Source organism: Leiobunum rupestre, chromosome 5 (assembly GCF_980474605.1).
Source record: "Leiobunum rupestre chromosome 5, qqLeiRupe1.1.hap1, whole genome shotgun sequence".
In the NCBI taxonomy this organism is placed as follows: domain Eukaryota; kingdom Metazoa; phylum Arthropoda; class Arachnida; order Opiliones; family Sclerosomatidae; genus Leiobunum; species Leiobunum rupestre.
The window spans coordinates 12,403,383-12,429,954 of NC_143388.1; the positions used below are offsets into that span (position 1 = coordinate 12,403,383).

At 34.6% G+C, this 26,572-nt stretch overlaps 1 protein-coding gene across 2 annotated transcripts in view; it reads left to right on the forward strand.

The window, feature by feature from the left end:
• The window catches only part of Shrm (shroom), a 311,815-nt gene that overhangs the window by 56,551 nt on the left and 228,692 nt on the right, over positions 1-26,572 (forward strand). The window contains exon 1 of one of the 2 annotated variants that reach the window (XM_090175036.1): positions 13,445-13,605. The exons of the other annotated variant lie outside the window; for it this stretch is intronic. Within the exon in view, the coding sequence (XP_090031162.1) occupies positions 13,460-13,605 (146 nt within the window). The 5' untranslated portion in view covers positions 13,445-13,459. Of the gene's footprint in view, positions 1-13,444; positions 13,606-26,572 lie in introns of those variants that run through there. 2 annotated transcript variants of the gene reach the window in all.

Below are 26,572 nucleotides of genomic sequence, written 5' to 3' on the forward strand. Positions count from 1 at the left end.
CATTCATTTGTAATCTGATAAATGAGGAGGTATCCACTAGAAATCTGAGCAATGAGGTTCCAGTCATTGACAGTCTAATCAATGACGTTGCAATCATTGACAGTCATTAATGTTTCCCCTAGTTATCTGATTAATGGGGATGTTTCCCCTAGTAATCTGATTAATGGGGATGTTTCCCCTAGTAATCTGATTAATGGGGATGTTTCCCCTAGTAATCTGATTAATGGGGATGTTTCCCCTAGTAATCTGATTAATGGGGATGTTTCCCCTAGTAATCTGATTAATGGGGATGCTTCCCCTAGTAATCTGATTAATGAGGATGCTTCCACTAGTAATTTGTTAAATGAGGATGCTTCCACTAGTAATCTGTTAAATGAGGGTGCTTCCACTAGTAATCTGTTAAATGAGGGTGCTTCCACTAGTAATCTGTTCAGTTCGGATGGTTCTACCTGAAATCTGATAAGTCCAGATGCTTCCACTAGAAATCTGATCAGTTTGGATTCTTCCACTAGCTATCAGTGCAATGATGTTGCATTCACTAGCTATCAGTGCAATGAGGTTGCTTTCACTAGTTATGAGTGCAATGAGGTTGCATTCACTAGTTATGAGTGCAATGAGGTTGCATTCACTAGTTATGAGTGCAATGAGGTTGCATTCACTAGTTATGAGTGCAATGAGGTTGCATTCACTAGTTATGAGTGCAATGAGGTTGCATTCACTAGTTATGAGTGCAATGAGGTTGCATTCACTAGTTATGAGTGCAATGAGGTTGCATTCACTAGTTATGAGTGCAATGAGGTTGCATTCACTAGTTATGAGTGCAATGAGGTTGCATTCACTAGTTATGAGTGCAATGAGGTTGCATTCACTAGTTATGAGTGCAATGAGGTTGCATTCACTAGTTATGAGTGCAATGAGGTTGCATTCACTAGTTATGAGTGCAATGAGGTTGCATTCACTAGTTATGAGTGCAATGAGGTTGCATTCACTAGTTATGAGTGCAATGAGGTTGCATTCACTAGTTATGAGTGCAATGAGGTTGCATTCACTAGTTATGAGTGCAATGAGGTTGCATTCACTAGTTATGAGTGCAATGAGGTTGCATTCACTAGTTATGAGTGCAATGAGGTTGCATTCACTAGTTATCAGTGCAATGAGGTTGCATTCACTAGTTATCAGTGTAATGAGGTTGCATTCACTAGTTATCAGTGTAATGAGGTTGCATTCACTAGTAATCTGATAAATGAGGATCAGTGCGGATGTATCAACAATTAATTTGGACGGTGGAGATATATTTTACATATTCTGGGCAATTGATAATCAAATAACGTTCCTTTTCAAACTAGTAGACCCCTAAGGTATGAGCGTTTGTAACTTTGTATTTTTAAATCTTGTCATTAGTTAACATATCAAGAAATGACACATTTTAAAGTATGGAATTGCGATAGTTTCCAAACATAAAATATTTCAACAAGGAAAGAATACCATATCTGAACGCTATAAAGGGATCTTCTGATATCAATGGGTATTCTATAAAGCTCTAGCTTCGTCGCGTAATACGTTTAAAAAACTATAATTTAGAAGATGGCTGCTATCAAAATTCTCGAAACTAGAAATATATCCAGTACGCGGCTAGGTATTGCCAACCCACCCGTGTATTATGTTTTCTTGAACTACACAACACTCAGCCTTGAACCCGAGCTGTTTTGATCTCGCGAAGGAGCCTCTAGATATCTACAGCGAAAGAGAAATAAAATGTTTTGCCTGGATTCTTATCTTTCGTCGTAGTTGCGCTAAAAGACGGTTTTTTCCGCAATTTATCCCAGTTTTGTATATCCTTTTTTTTCCGGATCGTGATTCATTGCGGCTCTCATATCTTCGCCAAATAAAACTCTATACTATTTTTACGCGTTCTGTTCGACATATTGGTAGATATATAAACGCGATTGAACCAAATTTTTACCTCTCCGAGGGGACTTTGTACCCTAGGAGGGGTTATACAACCACCGTGTCTGTCTGTGGGTCTGTCTGTCTGAGCCGCATTTTCGGAGCAAAGTGTAATCGCTGCGTACGCAGTTTCTTAGAATCAGGGAAAAGGTTTTTCCAAAAACGCCCTCTTTTTGCCATTGGGTGTAGTATAATATTTTCTTAGGCTGAGATTCGAACCCGAGCCCTCCTGTACGACAGGTGAGCGTTCTACCGCAGAACCACGGATACAGTTGCGCTTCATTGAAAATTAAAAACTCCTCCGAGGAGAGGTATATTTTGGCTTGCCAACTTGTTAATTTTTACCCTCGTCTCAAAGAGGCCCCAAATATAGATAGTTGGAACGACGCGACTTTCGCCCCTCGCTTGAAATGGCTCCTTAACCCTTCTTAAAAATCTGAAGGTTTAACCTTTGACTGCCATAACGAAAGTCTCCTTTTTAAGGATATCTCTTTCTGGAATTTTACGTAAAAGTAGGCCGGGGTTTCTGTCGAGGTTCCGGACGACTTGCGTTGTCAACTTCCATGTCTGGGCTTCTGCGAAACTAAATTTCTTAAACTATTTCAACGGATATTCTGTAATGACAAACTGTTTTATTGTTATTAGTTAAAAAGTAGTGCAGTTATTCTAGTGTTGTTAATTTTCCGTAAAAATAAAACGCGGAAAAGTTTCCAGAAAAAATTGAAACATAAATTACTTTTTAAGGGTTTTTAATGTGTTAACTTTTTATCGATATAAAATGTCTAATATCAGTAAACATACTACAAAACATTAATAGTGTTAAATTGTTAATCAGTTTAAACTAGTCTAGAGGTTTAGTTTTACTTTCAGATTCCAAAAAATTAGGCGAAAATTCCGCTTTATTTAAATTTTGCAAACAATATATTAGACTAATCATGGAATGAAAATTTTCCGACTTGCACTACTAAATTGTAGGTAAAAATAAAAACTTCGTTATATTTACATATATAGGAATAGGCGCATTCACTTGTTGTAACATTAATTAATAGTTAAGTGTAGGTTAAAATAAATGCAAATATAACGAAGTTTTAATTTTAACCTACAATTTAACAACGCATATAGCACTGCTAACTTAACTATTAATTAATGTTGCATTACTAAGTAATTTCATTAAAAAGGTACTATTGTTAATTCAAACTGTAATGAAAACCTGTATTATTGTTATTAGTTAAAAAGTAGGGTAATAATTTCATTAAAAAGGTACTATTGTTGTTAGTTAAAAAGTAGTGTAGTAATTTCATTAAAAAGGTACTATATGCAGCAAATTATCTCAAGACATTCCTAGAAAATCTTGAATTCCAGTTCATTGGAGAAATTCTGTATTTAAACTTTAGGTTGTAGAGATTTCGTTCTGCAACGCATGATACAAAGGCACTTCTTGTTGCATTTTTCTTCTAAGATAATATATTTATAAAAAAAAACTTTACAGACAACGCGGCTAGTCTCTTGATCTTTATACCAGGGCAAGACTGTTCGTGGCATGGAACGAGGTCGTCCAGGTCCTTCCAAGCTACCGTAACTTACCGAAATCTAATCGCGGCTGGAGAGAAACCAAAAAAAAAGTGAAAACAACTCATTGGGGAAGAAGAGTAGATGGTCCTAGACCTCTCTTTCGTCGACGCGTTTTTATGGGAATCGCAATCTTTTAAAAGACTATGTTTTAAGGACTCGCCGGTTTCAAAGAAACGTACTGGCTCTCTTCGCTTTTTTTTTGCTCTTTTATGTAAGCTATGAGCGCAATCTTATTGTTTGTTCTCAGAGGTCCGTATCCGAAAGCGTAACTAATCGTTTAGCGCTTTTTATCTCTTTATGAATTTGAAATTTTCCTTTCTTTCTACGCTTTACGTATATAAAATTGGGTGAGTCCACGCTCTGTCTGTAACTTGGTTAGTAGTTAATGGAACTTGGCTCTCAGACACATCTTATTTAAAGCCTAGACTTGTTTTGCCAAATGTGTTTTCCACGCTGTTTTCTCTATTTGGGTGAGTAATATTTTACACCACGGGGGTGTTCGAAATGCCACATTGGTGCTATGTAGATTTATTCGCGCGATAACTTGTAGTTACTCACCCAAACAAGCCTTATCCAGATAAAGTGAGGAAACATTTAAAGGGTTATGGAATATATTGATAGAATTAGTAGACATCATTTTGGACATAATGATATAGTAAATTAATTTTGGGAAACAAATTTATATTTCGTAAAGTATGATTTTATACATCTAAGAAAAACTCAAATTTTAATATTTATCGCGTTTAAATTCTAGATTTTTTATTTTCATTTTTCATTTGTCTTAAGAGTTTCCGCGTTTCGTGAGGTTTCGAACAGTAAGAGGGAGAAAAAAACGTGTTACAAAGTTGATCAAAATACTTTCTATCTGTAAATCACAACTCATCACCCGCGTAATAGGTAAGGTTAAGTTGGTTAGGTTCATTCCGGGGGTTTCCAGCAGCTATAGTCTGAAAGATCGGTTGTCAAAATATGGAATTTAACATCACACGATCACGGTAATGCGCTTGTTTTTCATCAATCTTACACTGAAAAGTGACAATATCCGAAGCTACGTTACAAAATCTCAGCATGTTAGAAAAACAAGCACTTCAGAAAGAGCATCGACGTCAAGTGCATATCACGAAACCTTAAATTTCACGAACACATCAAGGCTCGTTTCCGTTCGATTTTTTTTGCTTTCTTCTAAATTTCTCGTTTGGAAGTGACCACACGGGCAGTTGCCTCGATTCTTACGCGTACAACTGCATAACCGTGGAAGCGCTTTGTTTTTAACTGGGTCTTGTCTCAGTGTTATCAGTCGGCCCTCATCTCCCAAGAACGGATGGATAGAGCCTTGATTGATGGTCTCTTATTGTTGGTCGTCAACTCTGAAGAGCCTTCTTGACCCGTGACCTTTATTTGGGACCCCTTGCGGGGCGATTGGTACCCGCCGGTAGCCCAAATTGCTTTAGAGCCAAGGCCTGACAAATGAATCTTCGACGCTTTGATTAGAAGAAGTTTTCTCTAAACTTTTCAACGGTATTAGTAGGCCTGTCCTATCTTCGGCAGTTGTCGAACTAGATTTATTGTCTAGTGCTTGCAAGATGTTTACTTTGAAGAATTTTAAGTGGTCTTTGCTTTTCGGCTTGTGTTTCAGCTGTTTTTCTACATTTTTGTTCTTTGTATATAGTTTACTAAATACAACTTAAGAATTGAAATTCGCATCTCTCTCGAGTGGTTATTGAAGAAATTCTTAAAATTCTAAAAATTAAATTCCTTTTAACATAAAAAGAACGGTTAACTATTAATATTTTAAGAAAATATTTAATTTTTAAGCGATATAAAAGTCTTGTTTGAGGAGTGTATTTGAAATTGGGTTGGTCTTAGGCTCTATACTAAAATAGTCTTCGTGAAATTGAAAATTAGAACACCATTTTTGGATAAGATGAGCTTAATTTGTTGAATCTCAAATGGTTCTAAATCTGGATCAGATCTAATTGTCTACAGAATTTCTCCAAACTGTCTTCCTACAACAACCAGGCCCAAAGCGAAGGGTGCTGCTCTTATTGAGGTTAAAACAAAACGTTGTATAAAGAAATCTGTTATATCGTATAGTTGTTTTCAGTTTATTTTTTCCACAATTACTTTTTGTGTGCATATTTAAGTATTTTCTGTTTACGGTGATTTCTGGGAACGGGGACCCTATTTTGTGAATGAGTCGCTACACCACTTGAGATACGCTTTAGATAAGAGCTCTTCAACTTTGTAATATATTTTTTTGATTGCAATGAACCCGCATGCCTCTATACTTTCTAAATACCCCTTTTTTGAGTATTATAATGAGCTTTAATAATTAAAGGAGACGAATAAGAAATATCTCTTAGCCAAGAACTGGTTCATCTAGAAAGTCCATAGCCTGGTCGTCCATTGAGCGCTGTATGTGCTCAGATATATAAAGAAAAACCTTCCCATTTCGATTCCGAGCACGTTTCGTTCTCGCAGTTTTCTTTTTCACATCCATAAAAGGGTAGAAATATAAATTATAAAGGTACATGGAACCCTCTCATTGCATCTCCTTTTTACTATTGGCGCCACCTGTAAGCGTATGTGTAAACTAAAGGAAAGCCAAGATTTTTTCCAATTTCCGTTTTGCGCCACTTATTACGTGACGGTGAAATCTGATTTTGAAATTGATCTCTCTCTCTCTCTCTCTCTTATGGAAATAATGTGTTATGCAATTTTCAATACTTTATTCTGCTGTGAGAATATTGTGTGTTGTTTTAAAACATGCATTTAACACTAAAGAATAAATTTATTTTTAAAAAGAAACTGCCAGCAATTACTTTAAATTGATTATCAAATTTAGCAAAATTATTAATTACCAAACGGTATTAGTAATTATATTTCTGTGAGAGCGCAGTGTCACGTAATTGTCTTGATCTCTAACGTGTTCTAAATTAAAATTGAAAATCCGATTGTACAAAAAGAGTGGTACAATTATCCTTTATAATTACAACTTAAACAGATTATTTAAATAGAATCGTCTGACGCTGAAGTCTTAAAATCTTCTGCTAAAATTACATCACTGTAAGATAAATATCTGAAACCACGCCAAGCATGCTTTTAAAAAAGCATTTAAATTTGTTCTTTTTGCGGGTCCCATCAAAAACGTCCGCCTTTTGCTCGGGCAGACCAATTACGCGTGTCAACTCCCTCCGAGATAACATCACGCTCAAATTAGAAAGTATTAAAAATCTGAGGGACGCTCTACTCTCTCATCAGAGCTTCTTAAGTCAGAGATTCAGATACAATTTTACTTGGCGTTTTCGAAGTCTACTTACGTTGATTTTTTGTTCCTTTCCTAAATATTTTCACAAATGAAACGTATATAGTCTGCGTACGCGTTTTAAAATTTAACTCTAAAACGTGCTCTCCATGCTTATAGTCCGAAAGATAGTTTTTTTTTTCAGTATTCAAAGTTCATGAAAGAAAATCATTGTCTTCACTAAAGATTCATCTTATCTTCTTTGTAGTATTTTTGGGTGGTACCGATTCGTAATATTAAATCTGAAGACTTATAATTCTTGGGTGGAGATTACCATAACAAACTCTTTCGCTTTATAAAATAAGGGAATAGAGTAGATTTAATTGCCAGTTTGTATGGACAGTAGATAGGCTTTTAACTTCGCAATTGCAGATGGTTTATCTTGTAGTGTTTTTTCAAGTGGATTTTTCCTTTTTTTTGGTAGTGCGAATTTATGGGAAGAAGAATTTTTGAAATACCTCGAAACGAGTCAACTGTGTTATTGGGTTTTTGTATACGCTTTTTCTCATTTTCGTAATTTTTGCTACGCGAGACGAATCTTATCGAAATTGTTGTATTATATATCTATATATGAAAGGGAAACCGACGCCAACTACCCCCCGCATTCTTTTAACGCTCTGTTCAGACACTGATCTTCAAAGCCAACAATTCCGACTTAAAAATCGTGATTTGTCAATATGTAATTCATGGTTATTCTCTATTTTTTAAATCTTTCTTTTGTAGAGAGAAAAATGGTAGGTTTTATTCTTTTCTTTCACGTAAGGATGATTTTTCTGTGGGTCATCCAGGGGTTATTAGAGATCAAATTCCCTTTACGAGTTTTTCTTCCAATATCATTTTTTAAATCGTTGAAGGATAGAAAAATTATATTATTTTCATACATTTTTCTTAATGCGCAGTGGCGAAACCAAAATTTCCGGGGAGTCGTTTTCCCTGCGGCCCCACTTATAATACATATAATTCAAATAATTTATGAACTTTAATTCAAATAATTTATGAACTTTAATTCAAATAATTTATGAACTTTAATTCAAATAATTTATGAACTTTAATTCAAATAATTTATGAACTTTAATTCAAATAATTTATGAACTTTAATTCAAATAAATTATGAACTTTAATTCAAATAATTTATGAACTTTAATTCAAATAATTTATGAACTTTAATTCAAATAGTTTATGAACTCTAATTCAAATAGTTTATGAACTCTAATTCAAATAGTTTATGAACTCTAATTCAAATAGTTTATGAACTCTAATTCAAATAATTTATGAACTTTAATACAAATAATTTATGAACTTTAATACAAATAATTTATGAACTTTAATACAAATAATTTATGAACTTTAATACAAATAATTTATGAACTTTAATACAAATAATTTATGAACTTTAATACAAATAATTTATGAACTTTAATACAAATAATTTATGAACTTTAATACAAATAATTTATGAACTTTAATACAAATAATTTATGAACTTTAATACAAATAATTTATGGACTTTAATACAAATAATTTATGGACTTTAATTTAAATAATTCCTCATACCTGATAGGTAATAAGGTTATTAATTTAAATAAATAATTTAATTTGAAAATAAATGCTGATCTTTCACATTTTACAACCTTGTGTGGTTGTTATACCAAGAAACAGCTCTTAAAATATATAGCGAGCTAGAACGTCTGGGACTGAAAACGTGTACGTGATGACAACGAGCTCCCCACCGAATGAGGAATTATGTGGGCCGACGTCCATCTGTCAAAGAACGTTACACAGACCCACATTTGTCTACATTCTATTTGAAGACATAAAATTTGATCCTTGTGAGATTTCTCTGCAAATAGAAGTTGGCGCCCAACGTGGGCTAAATCCTCACTTTTTGGCGCCCAACGTGGGGCCACTGTATGAAGAAGTCGTTGGGCGTTGCCTGTTTTTTCGGACTTTCGAGCGGTTAGGAGTTTGCAAACCTTTTTCTTCGAGTATAGAGAAAGTTTAAGAATATATTTTTCTCCACTGACTTCACCCTTCTAACAATTGTTCATCAAACTGTCTTCCATTTTTTACTTCTATTAAACTTTAAAAGTAAAACTAATCGAAAACGGAGGAAAAATATCTACAATACAATCTTTCTTAGAATCAGGTGCATACAAAAATAAGACCATGTTCTTTTTAAGTAATTAACTTTCACTTTGCTTGAATCGGTTTAGTTACAAAGAAATTTCGAAAAAATAGACAATATATATTTTTCCGTAACGAATAAATCGAATTCATTATTTACAGAGAGTAAAAATCTCGTTGACACCGGCTATAAATTCCTCTTTTATCTTCTTCACAAAAGGTCGATAGGACTACGGGCTTAAAACGCTCTTAGGTATGTGGCTCCATTTTTCACCCTGGTGCCGGCCTCGGGCCACAAATGGGACGTAACCAAGCGCGCTTTGAAACAACGCCAGCGCCTTCTTATTTGAAAATATGTTTGATAACATTCCAAGATCTTATTATGCTTTTTCTCAGATAACACGGGCATACGATTTTAAAGGGGAAAAAATCGTTCTCGAAATTCTGCTATTTGTTTTTAAAAACTTCGTTCGCTTATATAAGACTTGAAGAAATTTTTAAAAAGAACTTTTAGTAATTTCGGCTTCGTGTTAAATAGTTTGAACACGAGTGTCAGGAAAGATAATGAATTGAACGTTTGCAATATTTGTGTATTGATTTCAATGGGTGTCATTTATAAGTATGAAAAGGGTCTACGAACCGATTTCCTTTCGTAGGGCACGTATCAGGAAATATAATGCCATTTTTGGGCATGTCAGTTTTTTTATTAAGTACCAATATTTATTTTGTTGTAATCATATTTCATATTTCTTACCATTAAAAAAATTGAACGATTTGTTTAAGAAAATATATTTTTTTAGGCATTGTTACGCTGTAAGCTTATGTATACAGATCTATTCTTAAGTCAAATTTATTTTAATGGTTGAAACGCAAAATTGCAGCAAAATACTAATTATTCGATAATGTTGTATTATCAAAACATCGATTGTTCCCAGCGCTGTTCATCGAGTCACGCTGAAATGAATGTTTTGTGTATTTTGGTATCAGCCACTTCCTATATTTTTCCACTGTAAAATATATATTTTGGTTTCAATGGCTGACTAAATATCCGGAAATAAGTCTACCGCAGCTGAGAAAAATCCTGATCGTCGATACGTTTCCAATGGCGGCGATTTCATAAATCGAAAAGCGAAAGCATTGAATTTAAATTAGTTTCTAGCGTGTCCGTATCAATAGGAAACTCATTTACCCTGACTTCCTCTTGGCACTGGTCAATTATAGAACTATCTGGCCACACTGGAACGCGCGCTTGCAACAACAATGGGCACGCTTAGCCAGTCAAGTGGGTCGTCCATTAATTAATGAAAGATCCGTTATTAAGAGTATTTTGTGAAACGTCTTCCGAGCTGAATGGCGTATAGGCCGATCGTTAAATGCATCGCTGATTCTCCACTCCGACATTAATTAATCATCCTCTTGTTTCTCTTTTGTCTTATAATAAGTAATTCGCCCGCTTATTGACGTTTATTCTGCCCATTTATTAATCTATTGTTTTCCCTCATCTGTAGCCCCAATTTGGGACTATATGAGATAACCGCTTTGTTTCTTTAAATATGATTATTGATAACCGGATAACATTAATTTCAAACAGGTGTACGTGATTGCTATCGGTTTCGCGGTTTATTAAAATATTAGCTAGATTCAATAGGTCGATCGTTCCTTAGAAAATTAATAGATTAATAAATTATTTCGAAGAGTGGTTGAGTTTATTTCCATTGTTATTATATAGGACACAATTAATCGTGCTAATTTTCAATCAAAGTAAAAATTCACTTATCAATTTCTCCTTATTTACGTACTATTTTCGACTTAAAGTTTATTAACATTAAAGTTTCCATATATCCTTTATGGATTTATATTTTAGTTTGTGTTTGTTTTATTTCACTGTAAATTTCGGGAAGTTTACTATATATTTGAAATAAGAAATTCGCTAAGACAATAGCTTATTCAAAAATTTATTTATATCACGATTTATTGATTTATGGCACTATATTACGTGTTATTATTATACATTTTATTAATATAAGAGAGGTTAAGAACGAAAAGTACGTTTCTGAAAACGGCGAGCACGTTCGTTCTCTCGCCACTAATTTCTAAGCCTAACTAATTTTAATTCTACACGTGTTAGGCTTATGTTATTGTAAAACCTGATATTTTACACGTATCTTTTAGACGTTGCTTAAACCAACATGTTCGTTGTATATATGGCTCGAACCATTTTTGGAGAAATTGTAATGAGTAGGTTGGATTCAAAAACTGGACTATCTATTGAACCTAAATACATATTCCTTAGTAACTCGGTGCAATAAATCATGATACAGTTTTTGGCATTGGGCCCTCGAGAAGCACTGACGGCCTCCCTAACGTTTATCGTTCTCAAAAGAACCGATTTTGCTTTTCGAAAATAACCGAACATAAAAAAACGCATCTTTCTGCCGCCAGAGGGACTTCTATTGGCGGTCCGAAGAAAAGGAACCGGGCGTGTCTAGAACACCGTTAACAAAAGAGCTTGACCTCTGACCACCCCAAAAACTCGCGGCCCAGAAGCGGGAGGGTGAGCATTTTGGGTTTTCTTATAAATATCGCTTTCGAAAACGCGCTGAAATGATGCATCGCGATTCTGTTCAACCTTTCGGCCTCCACTAACTGACCACTTTATAATAATATCTATCAAAAAAGGAGATAACATTTTCTCTCCCTCATTTCAACTAAAGTACAGATATTTCGGACAGTGAAAGTTGCTCGCTTTCTGTAGGCGACCATCGTCGGATTCTGTTTAGATTTTGGGGATTTTCCCCAAATAAATATTTGCTGATAAATATTCACGGACTGACCAACCTTTAAAGAGGTTACACTGACCGACTTATTTATCAAAAATAGCCTTTAATCATTGCCACCTAACGAAAATATGTTTTGAAAAGTATCATATGGCACTAGAAATTTGTATTCGATGCTCCATGAGCTAGAGCATTAAATATAAAATGATGGTGTACATTGGGATATCCTTTAGCGTTTATTTTTTAACAGAATATTTATTACCAAGGTTTATTGGGTTATTGGAAAAAACTCTTTATCCTTTAAATCTTCATTTAGATTCAACGACGTTGCTACGAACGGAACAAACTATAATTCTTTGTTAATACGCAACGCATTAACATTCAAAATGCTATTGCAACAAATGTCTAATATTTGTTCAGCTTTAAAATTAAAATATTTTTATATCCTTTTGTTGTAGTTTCCTAACGACATAAAGCGTTCATATCCGATATAAATTTTTTTTTATAAATTACAGACAATAATTAGTTTAAATATGACCTTTTCAATCGTAATTAAAAACTTTCAAGTTCAACAACCTTTAATTTCACTTTTTTAATACAATTCCATTATTATCAATATCATTAAATGTATAGTTCGTGAATGTCCGTCGTGTTACCAACAACGTTGAATTTCCGTTGTGAAATAAACTAGTCTGCCTAGACTTTTGTCGGTTTAAGAGAAGCAAGGTGGTTCATTACTTCGCGGATAATACCGCGGAGACACAAGCGAGGAAATTATAAAGAAAATTCTTAAATCTTTCTTATGGCAGACGTTGTCAAATAAATATTTCCCACGTGTAAAAGGCCAAATGAAAGCGTTTGTTTTCGTCAGACAATATCGTTTCTTAAAATTTTATAAACTTTCCCCCATAGAAGCAAACCCTTGGAGGCGGGCGGGCAGTCAAGCTAGCCGAAATAGGAGGGCCTTATAGGTACCAGCATTAGAAGGGGGGGGGGGTTGAAAAAGGGGAGGAAAACAACTTTGATATAGTAGATTCGCGAGTTCGCTATAAGCCAAAAAGGCTGCTGTGTGCCGTACAGGTCTAACCCATCTTTGACTAAAACGCGGAGGGGGGAAATTTCAGAAACGGAGGTAACGCCTTACACGAAGCCAGTTCGTTACGTTTACGTAGTTTCATACAACGTGATCGTCACTAGATGGAAGGCTGTACGGATATATTGTTGTAATTTCCGCGAACGGCTGCGTTTTTTTTCTTCAGTATATTTTTTTCTACGCGCGTAATAACATTGCCGGTTGTAGCTAAGCCTTAGTCCATCCAGGTTTTTGCTCCATGTCGGTTTCGACAAAAAAAACGTGTTTTTGAAGTCTCCCCCTGGGCCTTTTTTTCCGGCGCTGGTCTTCGATACGTAAGAGAGCATCAGGTGAAACTAGTTTCATCCCAAGAGCCGTCTTAGTAGGGTCTGCGATTTTCGTAATCTGCTTTAAAAATATATACGTCATAAAAAAAACCACAAAAAACAGCCTTAACTGACGCGAGGATTACCACTAACACTGGCTTTTCTTTTATCGTGAAAATGTGAAAATTTACGACTGTCACTGAGAGAAGCGCGTTCGTTTAGTTTCGATGTCGGTTTCGACGAGCGTGGTTTTTAGGGTTACGAAATTATCGCTAATTTCGCCAGACAATGTGATGTAGTTGTTTGATAATGTCGACTCCGTTTTGTCCAATTGAAAATGCCCGCTTTTAGTGGCGACGAAAGCGACGGTACTCGCGGTACCAACGGCGATTTCGGAGGTACTAATCGTACTCGCAAAAGTGTGTACCAGTTCATCAGACCTAGGAGGAGTATTAAGCACGAATTGCAACAAGTGCACCAAAGGTGAGCGAATGTCGTTTCGTTTGACAGATGGTTTTCGAGAGTGTTTTCGGTTGCCGCTACTGGTATAACCTGACACTCTCTAAGTGAATACTTTTAGCCAGCCCCGGGGATAATTTACGGACAATTTCTAGCTACGGAGGAATAAGAAAAATATGGTTAGTGTAGTTACGAACAACTTTGGGCTGGCAAAATATATTCGCCTTTTTTTCGCTAGAAATAGGATTTGTTAATTTTTTGTGCCTTTTAAATGAAATACCAATTTTCTACAAATTAAAGTAATAATTTTAATATAGCTATATAAACGTAAGAAAAATAATCTGTATCCAATGATAAATTTCGAAACTTGCGCCTACATTTAAGTTTAATTTTGAATTACAAAATCTGAACATTAATTTCAAACTTTGAAAATAGGCTGGAGATAATTTTATTTATATTTAATAATTTATTTTATAGTAAATATTTGAATTAAAATAAGTTGCAAACCTATGTGAAAATTTCTAATCCGTTTGAATTTTATTTATTTTTATAATTTAAATTTTTAATTTAAAAGTACAATATCAAAAAACTTTATAGCTTATTTTTATACCTTAACAATATTCAAATAACAAAAGTACAATGGATACTTTGCTTTACGCGGTATGTCACATTATCAAAGGTCTAATACGTATTAAAATAATGTAATTAAAACTAATTTAAGGTTGGTACAGCTTTTGGTTATTATTTTTATGAAAAAAAACCGGTTTTACATTAGTTTTTAAAGTAATACGTATTACATTGTTCGTATATTATGACTCTTATCTAAATTAATAATAATAGACATTAGATTATTTGGGAAAATTGGGAGCTTTAAATAAAACACTTTTCCATATAATTTAACCCAATTTGGTGTTGACGGTACCCTTATCCTTCACGTACAGTTCAAACGGTGTCATCATAGCCAGCATAAATACCTCGTTTACCTGGAAAATTTACGAAAACCAATTTACACGCATCGATACCCGGTTTAAATAGATGCCAATAGCATTAATAGGGAAAACATTCTCATTGATGATATTCTAGAAAAACACTTAAATATTTTGGATCTTTAGAACTATAAATAAAGGTAAATAAATTAAGGTTAAATTCTTCAATTAAAAGGTTGAACGTATAATCAGTTCCAATTGAGATACGGTTTATGAAATAATAATTTTTTGCCTAGAAGAAACAAATTTTTTCCTTCCCATAATAATAATTAGCGCAGTCTCTGATCCGTTCAAACCAGGAGGAAATACAATTTATACTGAATTCAAAATTACTTTATTTGGTAAATTGTGTTCAAATATAGAGAAAGAATGCTATGGTGGGTTTTGTAGATCGATTAAAATTGAAATATAGGTTAGTTTAGTTTGTGGTTTTTCCTGGTTATCCGTGAGACTTTGAATGTATCGTCTATTTCGCCTTGACTCGACTATGACAATAGCCGCCCATAATTAGTTTCAGGTTTTTTGGCAAAGTACTCCCTATCCTTTTAAGGTATATCCTCTTATACCATATAGACAGCACGTGACGTGATTGACGTCTCGCACGCCATCTGTATATTTGGCTAATTGAGATTTTAATATCATTCTCTTTCGTACGTTGTATAATAGGACGCTCCGGGCTTACAATTTTTAATGCGAAATATTTTAATCCAGTCTTTGATATTTCATCTCTTACTTCCGTTAAATTGCCCAAAGCTTAATTATCTTTGCAAGCTTCCGTAGAAGATTTTTTTGCTTATCCACTGAATAGTTTGATGGATATATTGAGACAACGTCAGTAATAGTCACGCAAAAGAAAGAACCCCAATGGAAAACGTGAATACACCCAATAGTTTGTTTCTGTTTTATTCAAATTTTGTAACAGTGGGTTTTTTATTACAAGGTTCTGGTGGTAACAGTTAAGTATCCAAATATCTACTTAGATTACATGAGTAATTTCTCTAACTGAAACTAAATTCTAAAGTCAGTGGTGGATCTGTGGTCAGTATCGATACTTACAAGTTAGTGTAAGCTTATTTCGTCTTGCCAAATTCACTTAGGCTACCTCTAACCAATTTATAGATTTGCAAAAAATCTAAAGAAATTGATTCAATTTTGTTTTATTGTTTATTAAGCATTTATTTAACATGAAATAAAAAACTCACCTTTAAAAGAATTATAAATCCATCACTGACGTATGCCATTTGAGCATATTTATCCTAAAGATCCAAGCAATTGATTCAATTTTGTTTTATTGTCTACATAGATTTTATTTAACATTATATATCAAAAATTCACCTTTAAAGAATTATAGATCCACCACTGACGTATGCCATTTGAGCATATTTATCCTAAAGATCTAAGCAATTGATTCAATTTGGTTTTATTGCTTACATAGCATTTATTTAACATTAAATCAAAAATTAACCTTTAAAGAATTATAGATCCACCACTGACGTATGCCATTTGAGCATATTTATCTTAAAGATCTAAGCAATTGATTCAATTTTGTTTTATTGTCTACATAGATTTTATTTAACATTATATATCAAAAATTCACCTTTAAAGAATTATAGATCCACCACTGACGTATGCCATTTGAGCATATTTATCCTAAAGATCTAAGCAATTGATTCAATTTTGTTTTATTGTTTACATAGCATTTATTTAACATTATATCAAAAATTCACCTTTAAAGAATTATAGATCCACCACTGACGTATGCCATTTGAGCATATTTAACTTAAAGATCTAAGCAATTGATTAAATTTTGGCAATTTGTTACGTAACATTTATTTAACCTTGAATCAGAAATTGAAGAATGTCCATATATTGTCTAAATGAATTAGCTTAAAGGATCGTATGACTGTAATATTTTTGAAATCCCGTCTCTTCTTATCTGTATCAAAATACTAATATAATAAATTTTGTCTCCTTTAAAGGAAACTTTACGATAATCTTGGGCTATTCACTTTCTCTTTCTATTAAAATTTCCTCGACATTATTGACACTCGAGGAAACGGTTTCAAAACCTAGAATGGTATCATCCAACATTGGATATATAATTCACACCGAGAAACCTTCGGAAATTCAAACCTCATTGATTTGGTCTGTGCAATTAACGTTTTTTTTTGGTATCACAACAACGGGTAATTTAGCGCGATACCGGTACATTGGGAGGATACCAGACCTTAATAGCGGTATAAAAAATATTTTCCGATCTTTCTTCAGTCTCTGGTCCAGCTAAATGCTAGGCGAGAAACGGTTCAAGGTTGATTCTGATTGACTCGATCGTCACGACCTGTGCATACTTAGTGAAGAGAAATTGAAATGGATTTATTTCAATGACTGTATCATTCTAGGTCCGTTACGAAGAATAGATTTATTCCGACTTGGCCTTTGCTAAATTTATGATAAAGAATCTTAGCTGTAGTAAGACCCCTAACGCGCTATTACGTCAAGGACGTTGCAATGTGGGCGATTTCTTCAGTCAAGCCTTAAGTTTTCTTTAAGATTCATCTGGCAGTTTGGATAATGTTAGATATGGGGTAAAATCCGTGCGCTGCTTTTCTGGACTAAAAGTTCAGCTTAGTAACTCGTGGAAGGCTCGCAAAGAGACCACCGTGGTTGCGCGTGTTGGTATTATGAATCTCTTATTAATTTCCGTTAACGAACGTTAATTGGGAATAAATTTTTTAAGTGAAAGAGAAAGCTTTGTAATTGGGTCCTCCCAATTTCGTCTGGCGGCAGACAGACCATGGTAATTGTTCCGCCGCAACAATATGTCACGGATATGTTTAAGGACATTTCAAATTATGATTAATCACTACACGTTCTTTACATCGTGTTGGTTTATAATGAAATATTTTCAGAAGTTGCTAATTTACTGGCCAGATGTTCAGAATATATTTAATACAATCCTGTATTGGTATTATTTTAATTTTAACTAATGACATCACTCATGCAGCGACTAGTCCTCTAAATGTCATACTTATGAAATTTATTAAATACTTATGTTATTAATTAATAACGTGGACTTTATTCAAAAGAAGTAAAAGAAAACCCGTCTATATTTTGCTAACTTAAATTTAATGAAAAAAAACTTTTAATTTATTGGAATATATATAAATTTTGCGCGTTACAAAGTACCCAAATTAAACTGGCTTAGCATTGTTGTTTAATTTGACCCATAGGCTCTCCACAAAGCTGTGCAAATAATTGGTATTTTCGTTAGTTACATTACCAAAAAAATAACATCATTATCAAATTCTTCAATCCTCCAAATAGAGAAAATCGGGGAATCAAATCTGGTGCTACTCAGTTCCGGTAACCGTTATAAACCAGTTCACTAATTTATTTGAAGTTAAAAAGTATCCAGCGGTAACGAACTTGTCCTTTGGAAGGTTCTCCCAGAGCAGGGTGTAACTGTATAAGGTTTTTGTATGATATTTTTTTTAGCTAGCGTGTTGGGGCGCGGTGACCAGCCCTTAAACGGCCATTCAAGTTGACCCATTAGAGAGTCCCTTTCCAGGAGAATTTATATTCTGGAGAAAGAAAAAGATTCACGACTTCCTTTTTTTTCTTTATTCATTCGCGTTTCTTTTTTGCGAAGCAAAAACGGGCTTTTACATTAAGGACTTGATAGTGGAGGTGTTCCCCGCCTCCTCCGTATAATGCGCGCGGTTAGAAATTGAAACGCGATTTATCCGAGCGGTGTGGTTGTCCGCTTGATCTCTGTACGCTTGCCAACAATGACACCCCATTTATTCTCGCACGTGACCATTTTGCCAAGAATGACTTCTCGGAGTACCCGCGCGTTGAAATCTCGGACGCGTTCCGTAACCTGTAATATACAATGGAACGCCGCGGAATTTCCACTATGGAACCTAGAAATAAACCCCTTTTCGCAACGTATCGCTTGAATTATTTATAGTTCATTGCCTGCGGTTTTCCTTCGGGTTTTTAGAAAAGGATTTTTAGATATATTTGTTGATTATGGCGAAAATGTCAAGTTATGGATAATAATTCCATAAAAACTTGTTGAGGTTAACGCTAATAGTTAGTGTAGGGAGCTGTTGGCTCGCGTGGCTTGCAGGGCTTGCCACCACCCTCCTACGCAATGAAACCCGGCCACCTGAATTAAAAAGGCTTTAAAAGTCGCTCGATGACTTAGGCCTAGGGTGGTGCCTTGGGTATTAGCCTAGCTGATAGCTGATAATTATAAGTACTTCGGGGGGCTCAGTTTGTTTTTGGAAAGGACATCTAATTTAATTGGATGATAAAATTAGCGAATAAGTAGATTAGTCCATTATGAAAAGGGATAAAAAAGCTGAACCCTAAACAAATTTGAAGAAAATTAAAAACTTACAAATAGCTCGTACCGATAGGTCTTCGAGCAAACAAAAAGACGCGAAACTCGGACCCAATTGATCTTTACTAAATTAAATAAAATAGTCAGAATTTCCAACGGTAAGTAAGTTTTTAATTTTCTTCAAATTTGTTTAGGGTTCAGCTTTATTATCCCTTTTCATAATGGACTAATCTACTTATTCACTTATTTTATCATCCTTTGCATAGCAGTCCATAGGTGGTTCCTTTCAATATCTAATTTAATTGTCCGCTTCAACTTTGTGGTAATTTAAAAACTTAAAATTGACGGGTTAAAGGTATTAAAGGCTTAATAAAGATAAAATTAATCTAAAAAAAGAAAAATGAACTGTATCTACGTATTAAGTATGCCTATAATTTGATATTTATTAAAAATTTAAAAGATAACTTTTAATCATGTTTTTGGGTTATCCATCACCTTAAATTCATCTTAAAATGAACTAAATTTGGCCAATTGTTTGAGGTAAGTTGCCCCTCAAATGATGCTACACCACTAAGGTACTTCAAAAATGTCAATAAAATGAAAGTCCAAATCTGAAATAATTCGCCACAGAAATAATGTTAACATTCCTTTCAATTTTCAGTTACTATTTTATCTTATTTTGTAAGTGAAATAAACGTTTATAGACCGGATGTGTTAGAAAATTAAACCTTATTTCGATAAACGCCGTGTTAAATATTTGAGAAAAAATTGCATCAGCAGTCACAGCAAATTTTAGTTAATATTGGCTATAATTTTCCCCTTCGTTTTCATTTCCTGTAATTTTATAAAAAATTGCAGAGGTTATACAAATGTGTATACAATACTCTTCGTTCTTTTTTATAGGAAAGCTATTACCTACTCCCACCTTTTTTTAAATATTAACTATTACTTTTTATATTTTTCTCAAAACAAAATTTATCAAAACGTTTGGCAAAATAGGTAATTATTTGATACGCCATTTCATGGTATCCGAGGAGAACATGCGGAAGTCGATTAATGGTATATCACTAATTTTTTTCTTCGCAGTTAGCAAGTATAATATTCTGTACACTCTACAGGGAAAAAAATATTTTACAATCTTGAAATCAGATTAAAATCACAAAAGCTGGTAGAAAATCACTGAAAGTCTCAAAATCAACGTAAGAAAACTGAAATAAATACGAAAATTAAATGATTAAATTTCTAAATAAATTTTAGATTCTATAAATCGTAATGAGATACAGTACACAAAATTTGCAAGTGTCCGACTCAAATTTAGCAGGTCAAATTCAAGTTGAAGTTTGTACTAGATTACGATTTTGCATTGTTTGTTAGATATCTAAGTCATTTATTTAGACTTTTAAACTCTTTTACGAGTTCAAACAATATATACAATACATCGAAAGTATTTTTTAGTAATAGAAATTTATATAAAATCAGAGCTAAACATCATCTATTTAAAATAAACAAATATAACCATTAATGAAGATTGGATTAAAATTTGTTAAAGTAATTATTCTATAAACAATTATTCACTTGCAATTTTTAAATATAATCTAACCTCCTACGCTGTCGTTACGAAATTCTCCAAAAATCTTCAGATAATAGTTTTCGAAAAAGGGCTGGTTCGATCTGAAGATATGATGGGAAAATAATAAATAATAATAATCAGCTATAGGCTAATACCCTTGGCACCACCTTAGGCCCAAGTCATCGAGCGACTTTTAATGCCTTTAAACAGGTGACCGGGTTACAATGCGTAGGAGGGTGGTGGCAAGCCCTTCATTTTAAAATTTTCGTTCAGTGTTGGGCATTTTCGTCAAAGAGCTGCTCAGCTCACTCACCGCTCGCACTCGCTAGCCTAATCTCCGCTCACGCTCACGCATTTTTGAGCGGTAAAATCGGCGCTCCTCTTTTCGCTCTTTTTAGAGCGGTAAAATAAGCGCTCCTCTCTTTTCGCTCTTTTGTGAGCAGTGAAATAAGCACTCCTCTCTTTTTGCTCTTTTTGAGCGGTAAAATAAGCACTCTCTTTTCGCTCTTTTTTGAGCGCTGAAATTGGCAATCCTCTCACTTTCGTGTTTTGCGCTCTTTTAATTCGCTCATAATAACAAAAGCGCGAACAATGAGAGGAGCAGTGCCCATCACTGTTACCGTCAATCTCTACAAGTTTTTTGGGATGCTTACGACCTTGCATAAATATATTTCGAGCAAAATTTTTCACTTCCAACTAATTTTGTAAACGTTTCCTGGTAGAACGACCATACTTTCTAAAACTCATTTCGAGGCTCCGGCCATCTCTCCTCCCTTTTAGCAAATTCGCCGCCAGCAGCGTACGATCGCCTGCCATTACTGCCTAACCCCAAACTCGTAAACGATAATGTTCAATTCTTAGTATAAGTCTTCCCAGTAAATATTATGTCGGAGAATCTATCATTTGCGTTGGAAATATGATTAGAGAACAGGAACTATGGTGTGGCTATTAGAACGGGAATCGGTCCAAGGTTAACCCTCCGAAACGTTACGGTTGCGTATTTCCAGTGAAAGCGTCCGCGGTTAAATTTGGTGGTCGATGCGTGTTCTCGTTCGAACCATTTCTTGTGGTTAAAAAACTCATTAAAGGCCTAGTATTTCTTCTGCCAGTTTTCCTTTAAGTTTACTTCCCGCCGCGCAAATATCCTGGTGGTAGGCCAACCGCAAAACTCGTTGGCAGAACACGTTGGCCTACCACCAGGATATTTGCCCGGTGGGAAGTAAACTTAAAGGAAAACAGGCAGAAGAAATCCTAGGCCTTAAAGCCACAAGTAACAGAATAGATCATAAGTATGACTTTCTATTTTTCCAATGAAATTTTTTTAGCTATTATTTCGTCAATGACGTTATAAATCATAACGTGGCTAACGAATGACAACCATACGCGATTTGTTCCTAGTTTTTGGCCTGAGAAATACAGATCAGCCATTTAAAATTTAAATGCTTTCCAAACTAAAACAGCTCTTACTTTGATAAAATAATGATGAATTGTTGAAAAGTAACATAAAATAGTTTTGTTAATTTTCCGGAAAAATAAAATACGGAAAAATTTTCCGCAAATCGATATAAAATGCCTAATTACAGTAAACATACTACAAAACATTAATAGTGTTTCATTGTTAATCAGTTTAAAGATAGTCTTGAGGTTTATTTTTACTTTTATATTCGAAAATAATGAGGTGAAAATTCCGCTTTATTTAAATTTGCAAAACAATATTAGACTAATCATGGAATGAAAACTTTTTTTATTTATTTCGGAAAAATAAGGGAAAATTTCCCGACTTACAACACTAATAAAATATAATATTATAAACATTCGCTTCGTAACTGTTGGTACTTAGTTTCAAATTTTAAAAGTAATCGTTTTTTATTTTCGAATTTCTAGTCATCAAAATAATCTTACAGTAATTTTGTCATTTAAGGGAGTAATGAATTTCTAGTTAGAATCTTCCAATTCTGCAATGTCTATTATTAACATAAATAATTTAGTGTCATACTTATGTTTATTATGTTACTTATGTCAACAGATATAAACCTTCTGGCTTTAGCCTAGGAGCAACAAACACAACACCCCACACAAGGAGAACGCAACCCGTCAAAAGTCGTGGATTTTCTTGTGTACATTTTTTATTGGCTAGACGCTTTAGCGCCTGCTGCCGTCGGAAGGGGAAAATTCGGAAATTGTCTTCCCCCCGCCCGTAAAACATTCAGCGTAAAGGCTCGTGACGCTCGTCCAATGAAATTCGTACGCAACCCTTCGTTAGCGTGTTTAAAGGCTAGCTGCGTTCTCCTTGTGTTTGTTGCTCCTAGCTTTAACGAACAATAAGCTCTTACGGTTCAATTGCTTGCTTTTATCTTTTATTTCTTGTAAAGTAGCGATTCAACCACCGTAACTAAGTAACATTGCACGAGCCTGGCTGTTGCTTCGTGAATTTTCACTTTCTCTCTTTATTTCGATTTGCAATTTTCCCCAATTTTGTAAAATGAATTTGCGAATATAATTGCCACGAACGTGTGGTTTATTTATTTTTTTAAACGCAACCTTGTTGGTATACAAAACAAATGGAAGTTTTGTATGCACCTGCCGTAACCGAGTTCGTTCAATAATTTTTAAATCGTTTTTTTTCACGTCTCTTAAAATGATGTTTTACTTAAAGCTGAATGAGCGTTGTTGGACTGAGTTTATTGAAATTCGTAGTTTCAAAGTGTTATTAATTTTATTTTTTAGCTGATGTTTATTTATTAATTTTCTGTATTTCGACATGACTTGTGCCAAAAAACTGAGGAAATCTGTTTTTCGTATAAGAATTAAATAATATATATTTTACGAGATAAGTTATCTTTTAGGTCATTAAAAATACGCCTTTTCAGTTTACATAGAGCCACATAGCGGTCAACACGAGAAGTTCACAAATTGCTCAATAATCTGCTAAGTGGGGTGGCGGAGTGGTTAGCACTTTCACCTCGCAGCAAGAGGAGCCGGGTTCGATCCCAGCTTGTGGCACTGGGTGAAATTAAGGGCTTGCCACCACCCTCCTACGCATTGTAACCCGGCCACCTGTTTAAAGGCATTAAAAAGTCGCTTGATGACTTGGGCCTAAGGTGGTGCCTTGGGTATTAGCCTAGCTTACTATTATTATAAATCACAAAGCGTCTGCTTAGCTCCATATAGACTGAAAACGTTTAATTGGCCTGATTTTTCTATCGTCGCTAGGGGGTTTTAGGTGGCACTTGAAACATTTCGAAAGCGCCTCCTAAAATTCCTGAAAAGTCCCTGGTAAATGTTTCCAATGTTTAAAAATGCACTACTTTCACCAAGTCTTATGGCCTAAGCCTCCGCTATCTTGAAAGCCTGACTACGCCACTGGAAGCATGCTAAACCTCAGGTCTGATAATTTAACGACTAACGATGTAAAATTAGTAAAAATTAAACTTCGAATTATATTTACTTATATATATTTCAAATATTTCCGACGAAATAGTGAGTGTAGGGAGCTGTTGGCTCGCGTGGCATGAAGGGCTTTCCACCACCCTCCTACGCATTGTAGCCCACCCACCTGAATTAATGGCTTTAGAAGTCGATTGATGACTTGGGCCTAAGGTGGTGCCTAGCTGATTATTATTATTATTAATATTATTGTTATTATTAATGTAAGGGAATCACAATACCGAAACTTATGTTGAAGCTGCATGCTAATAACGAATAACATTACGAATAAACTAAAATGAATACTTAGATTCCACAGATATCTTATATACTTCGTATCAGTCGTGCTAATCTTGTTTTTGATTTGTATACAAATGTAACTTACTTTTGTTAATTTGTTAGTTCTTTTAAAGTGTCCTTTATATACTGAAAATGTTGCGCTCTTATTTTGTAATTATCTTCTTGGTCACGTAGGAGATGTTGCAACGCCGTATGATAATGAAGAAATAAATATCCGTTGATATCGTGTGTGCGAAATGGTATGAGAGCAGCGGGTTGCAACTTTCCCTTAATAGCGCGGCTTTCGACCCACGCCAAAATGCGCGTGTGATTCAGACTTGCCGCTAGACAGATTTATTTGGGTTTCTAAGATTTGGGAAAGGTTTGGGACCACGAAGTCGAGGTTTCTCGACTACTTTCCAAATAAATATTGGCTCAGGCGGCCCCGCGCGCCTGTGAACTCCCAACACACAAATTCTTCTGCAATCGTAAGAATTCGTACCATTTCCGTCGGCTTTGTTTGTCCACGGCAAAGTCTTTTTTCGCGTATATTCGAAAATATTTACTCCAGTCAGTCTAACCTTGCCGTTTCAAGGAGGGTGAATTTGTCAACTAAGCTAAGGGTGTTAGCGCGTTTATGTTAACTTGGGGTTTTTAGAAGGGTACGAATTCTGAGATCCCAACCGCCAATCGCTTTTGAGGTGTTCCTTTTACTTTAGACCACCAAAAAAGAAAAGTGTGCAGGGTGTGACTTGAAATACGAAGAAAGGCTTATGGTGCCGCTGGTCGTCATAATGGTGTAACCCACTAAATTTCGTTTTGAGGGTAAGTTGAGAGACGAGCTTGAAAACAATTAGGGGAACGTCTAGGAGTTAAGACGTAGAGCTTTATTACGCGCAGACTGTTTACCCTACACGTTATCTGTACCCGTTTATTGTACGCGCTTATCCTATCTTTTTGACGAAGATGACGCAAGGTATGGCCTTGAAAACGTTTTTCATTTTCTTTATTATTACAAAAAAACATACTTTGTATCCATATTGCGATTTAGCTGCTTTGAAAAGTTCCAAAACTGCGCCTAAATTATGAGCGCAATGACTTCATTTGTTATTTGAATTTTTAGGAATTTTGGGGGGGGGGGAAATAAAATTACCTCACATTAATTATAGTTGATTTACTTGTTTTTAATTTAATTCTAATTCAAAGCAATTTAACGGTATTTCGCAATAGATGAAATAGTTGATCGAGTAAATGGTAAATGACTTAACAGCTAATCTAGACTAAAATTTACATACAATAAAATTTGGAAAAATAAATCTGCCACAATCAACACCTTTTAGTCATTGGTAATAAAATGTGGTGTTAATAAGATAATTTTCCCCATGGCAGTAACCCTTGGAGCCTGACTCAAAAACTCGAATGTAGCTCTTTCAACATTTTAACTTACAGGAGACGACCCGAAACTCGGGGTTTTGGTAGACCTTCATGTATCTTAAAAACCGTAAAGGTAAATGTCTCCATAGACAACCGTTTTGCCATGGCAACCAAAAATGTTTTTGACAACACAAAATGGAAATTTTCCCATTGAAAATAACATGGGAATCTGACCAATTTTAAGAAATTTCAATTTTTGAAAATGCTTAAAAATAGAAAATCTAAATATAAAAATAATGAAATAGTTCGAAATTAATTAAAATTTTTAAACTGGTCAGATTCCCATGCTATTTTCAATGGGAAAATTTCCATTTTGTGTTTTCAAAAACATTTTTGGTTTCCATGGCAAAACGGTTGTCTATGGAGACATTTACCTCCATAGGATTTTTCAAGTTACATGAACGTCTACCAATCCCTCGAGTTTGAACGAAATCGGTGTGTAACACTTCGGGTCGTCTCCTTGTTAGTGCCAATTATTTGAATATGTTATAAACAGCTTTTCTATAGATATAGTGCTGACATAATTTTTATATTTATATATTGCTTATTTTATACCCGAAATAAATGAATGCTTTACGGATTAATAATATTTTCTCATAACAAAACGTTCGAAACTAATCAAACTGAACGATCTCGTACATGGAAGGAATTTTAATCGCCTGACATCGTTTCGCACCAAATTTTATATCCACTTTGTTTCCGTGAAAATAGGTCTTAACGCGCCCGGTTGACTAAATAGCTTTTTTTTTCTAATCTGTTTTACATTTCCGGTCGGCTATAAAATTCTCTTCCGTGGAGAACGAACCAATTAAAGATGACTTTGACATTTTAATTGTATAATTTTATTTCCTAATGAGTTATTTGCTCGAGCTCCGGGAAAGAGATTCGCGAATAAAAGAGAATGTCTTTGGAAAGCTATCCATCCAACGAAGGCAGTCATTCCCGTAA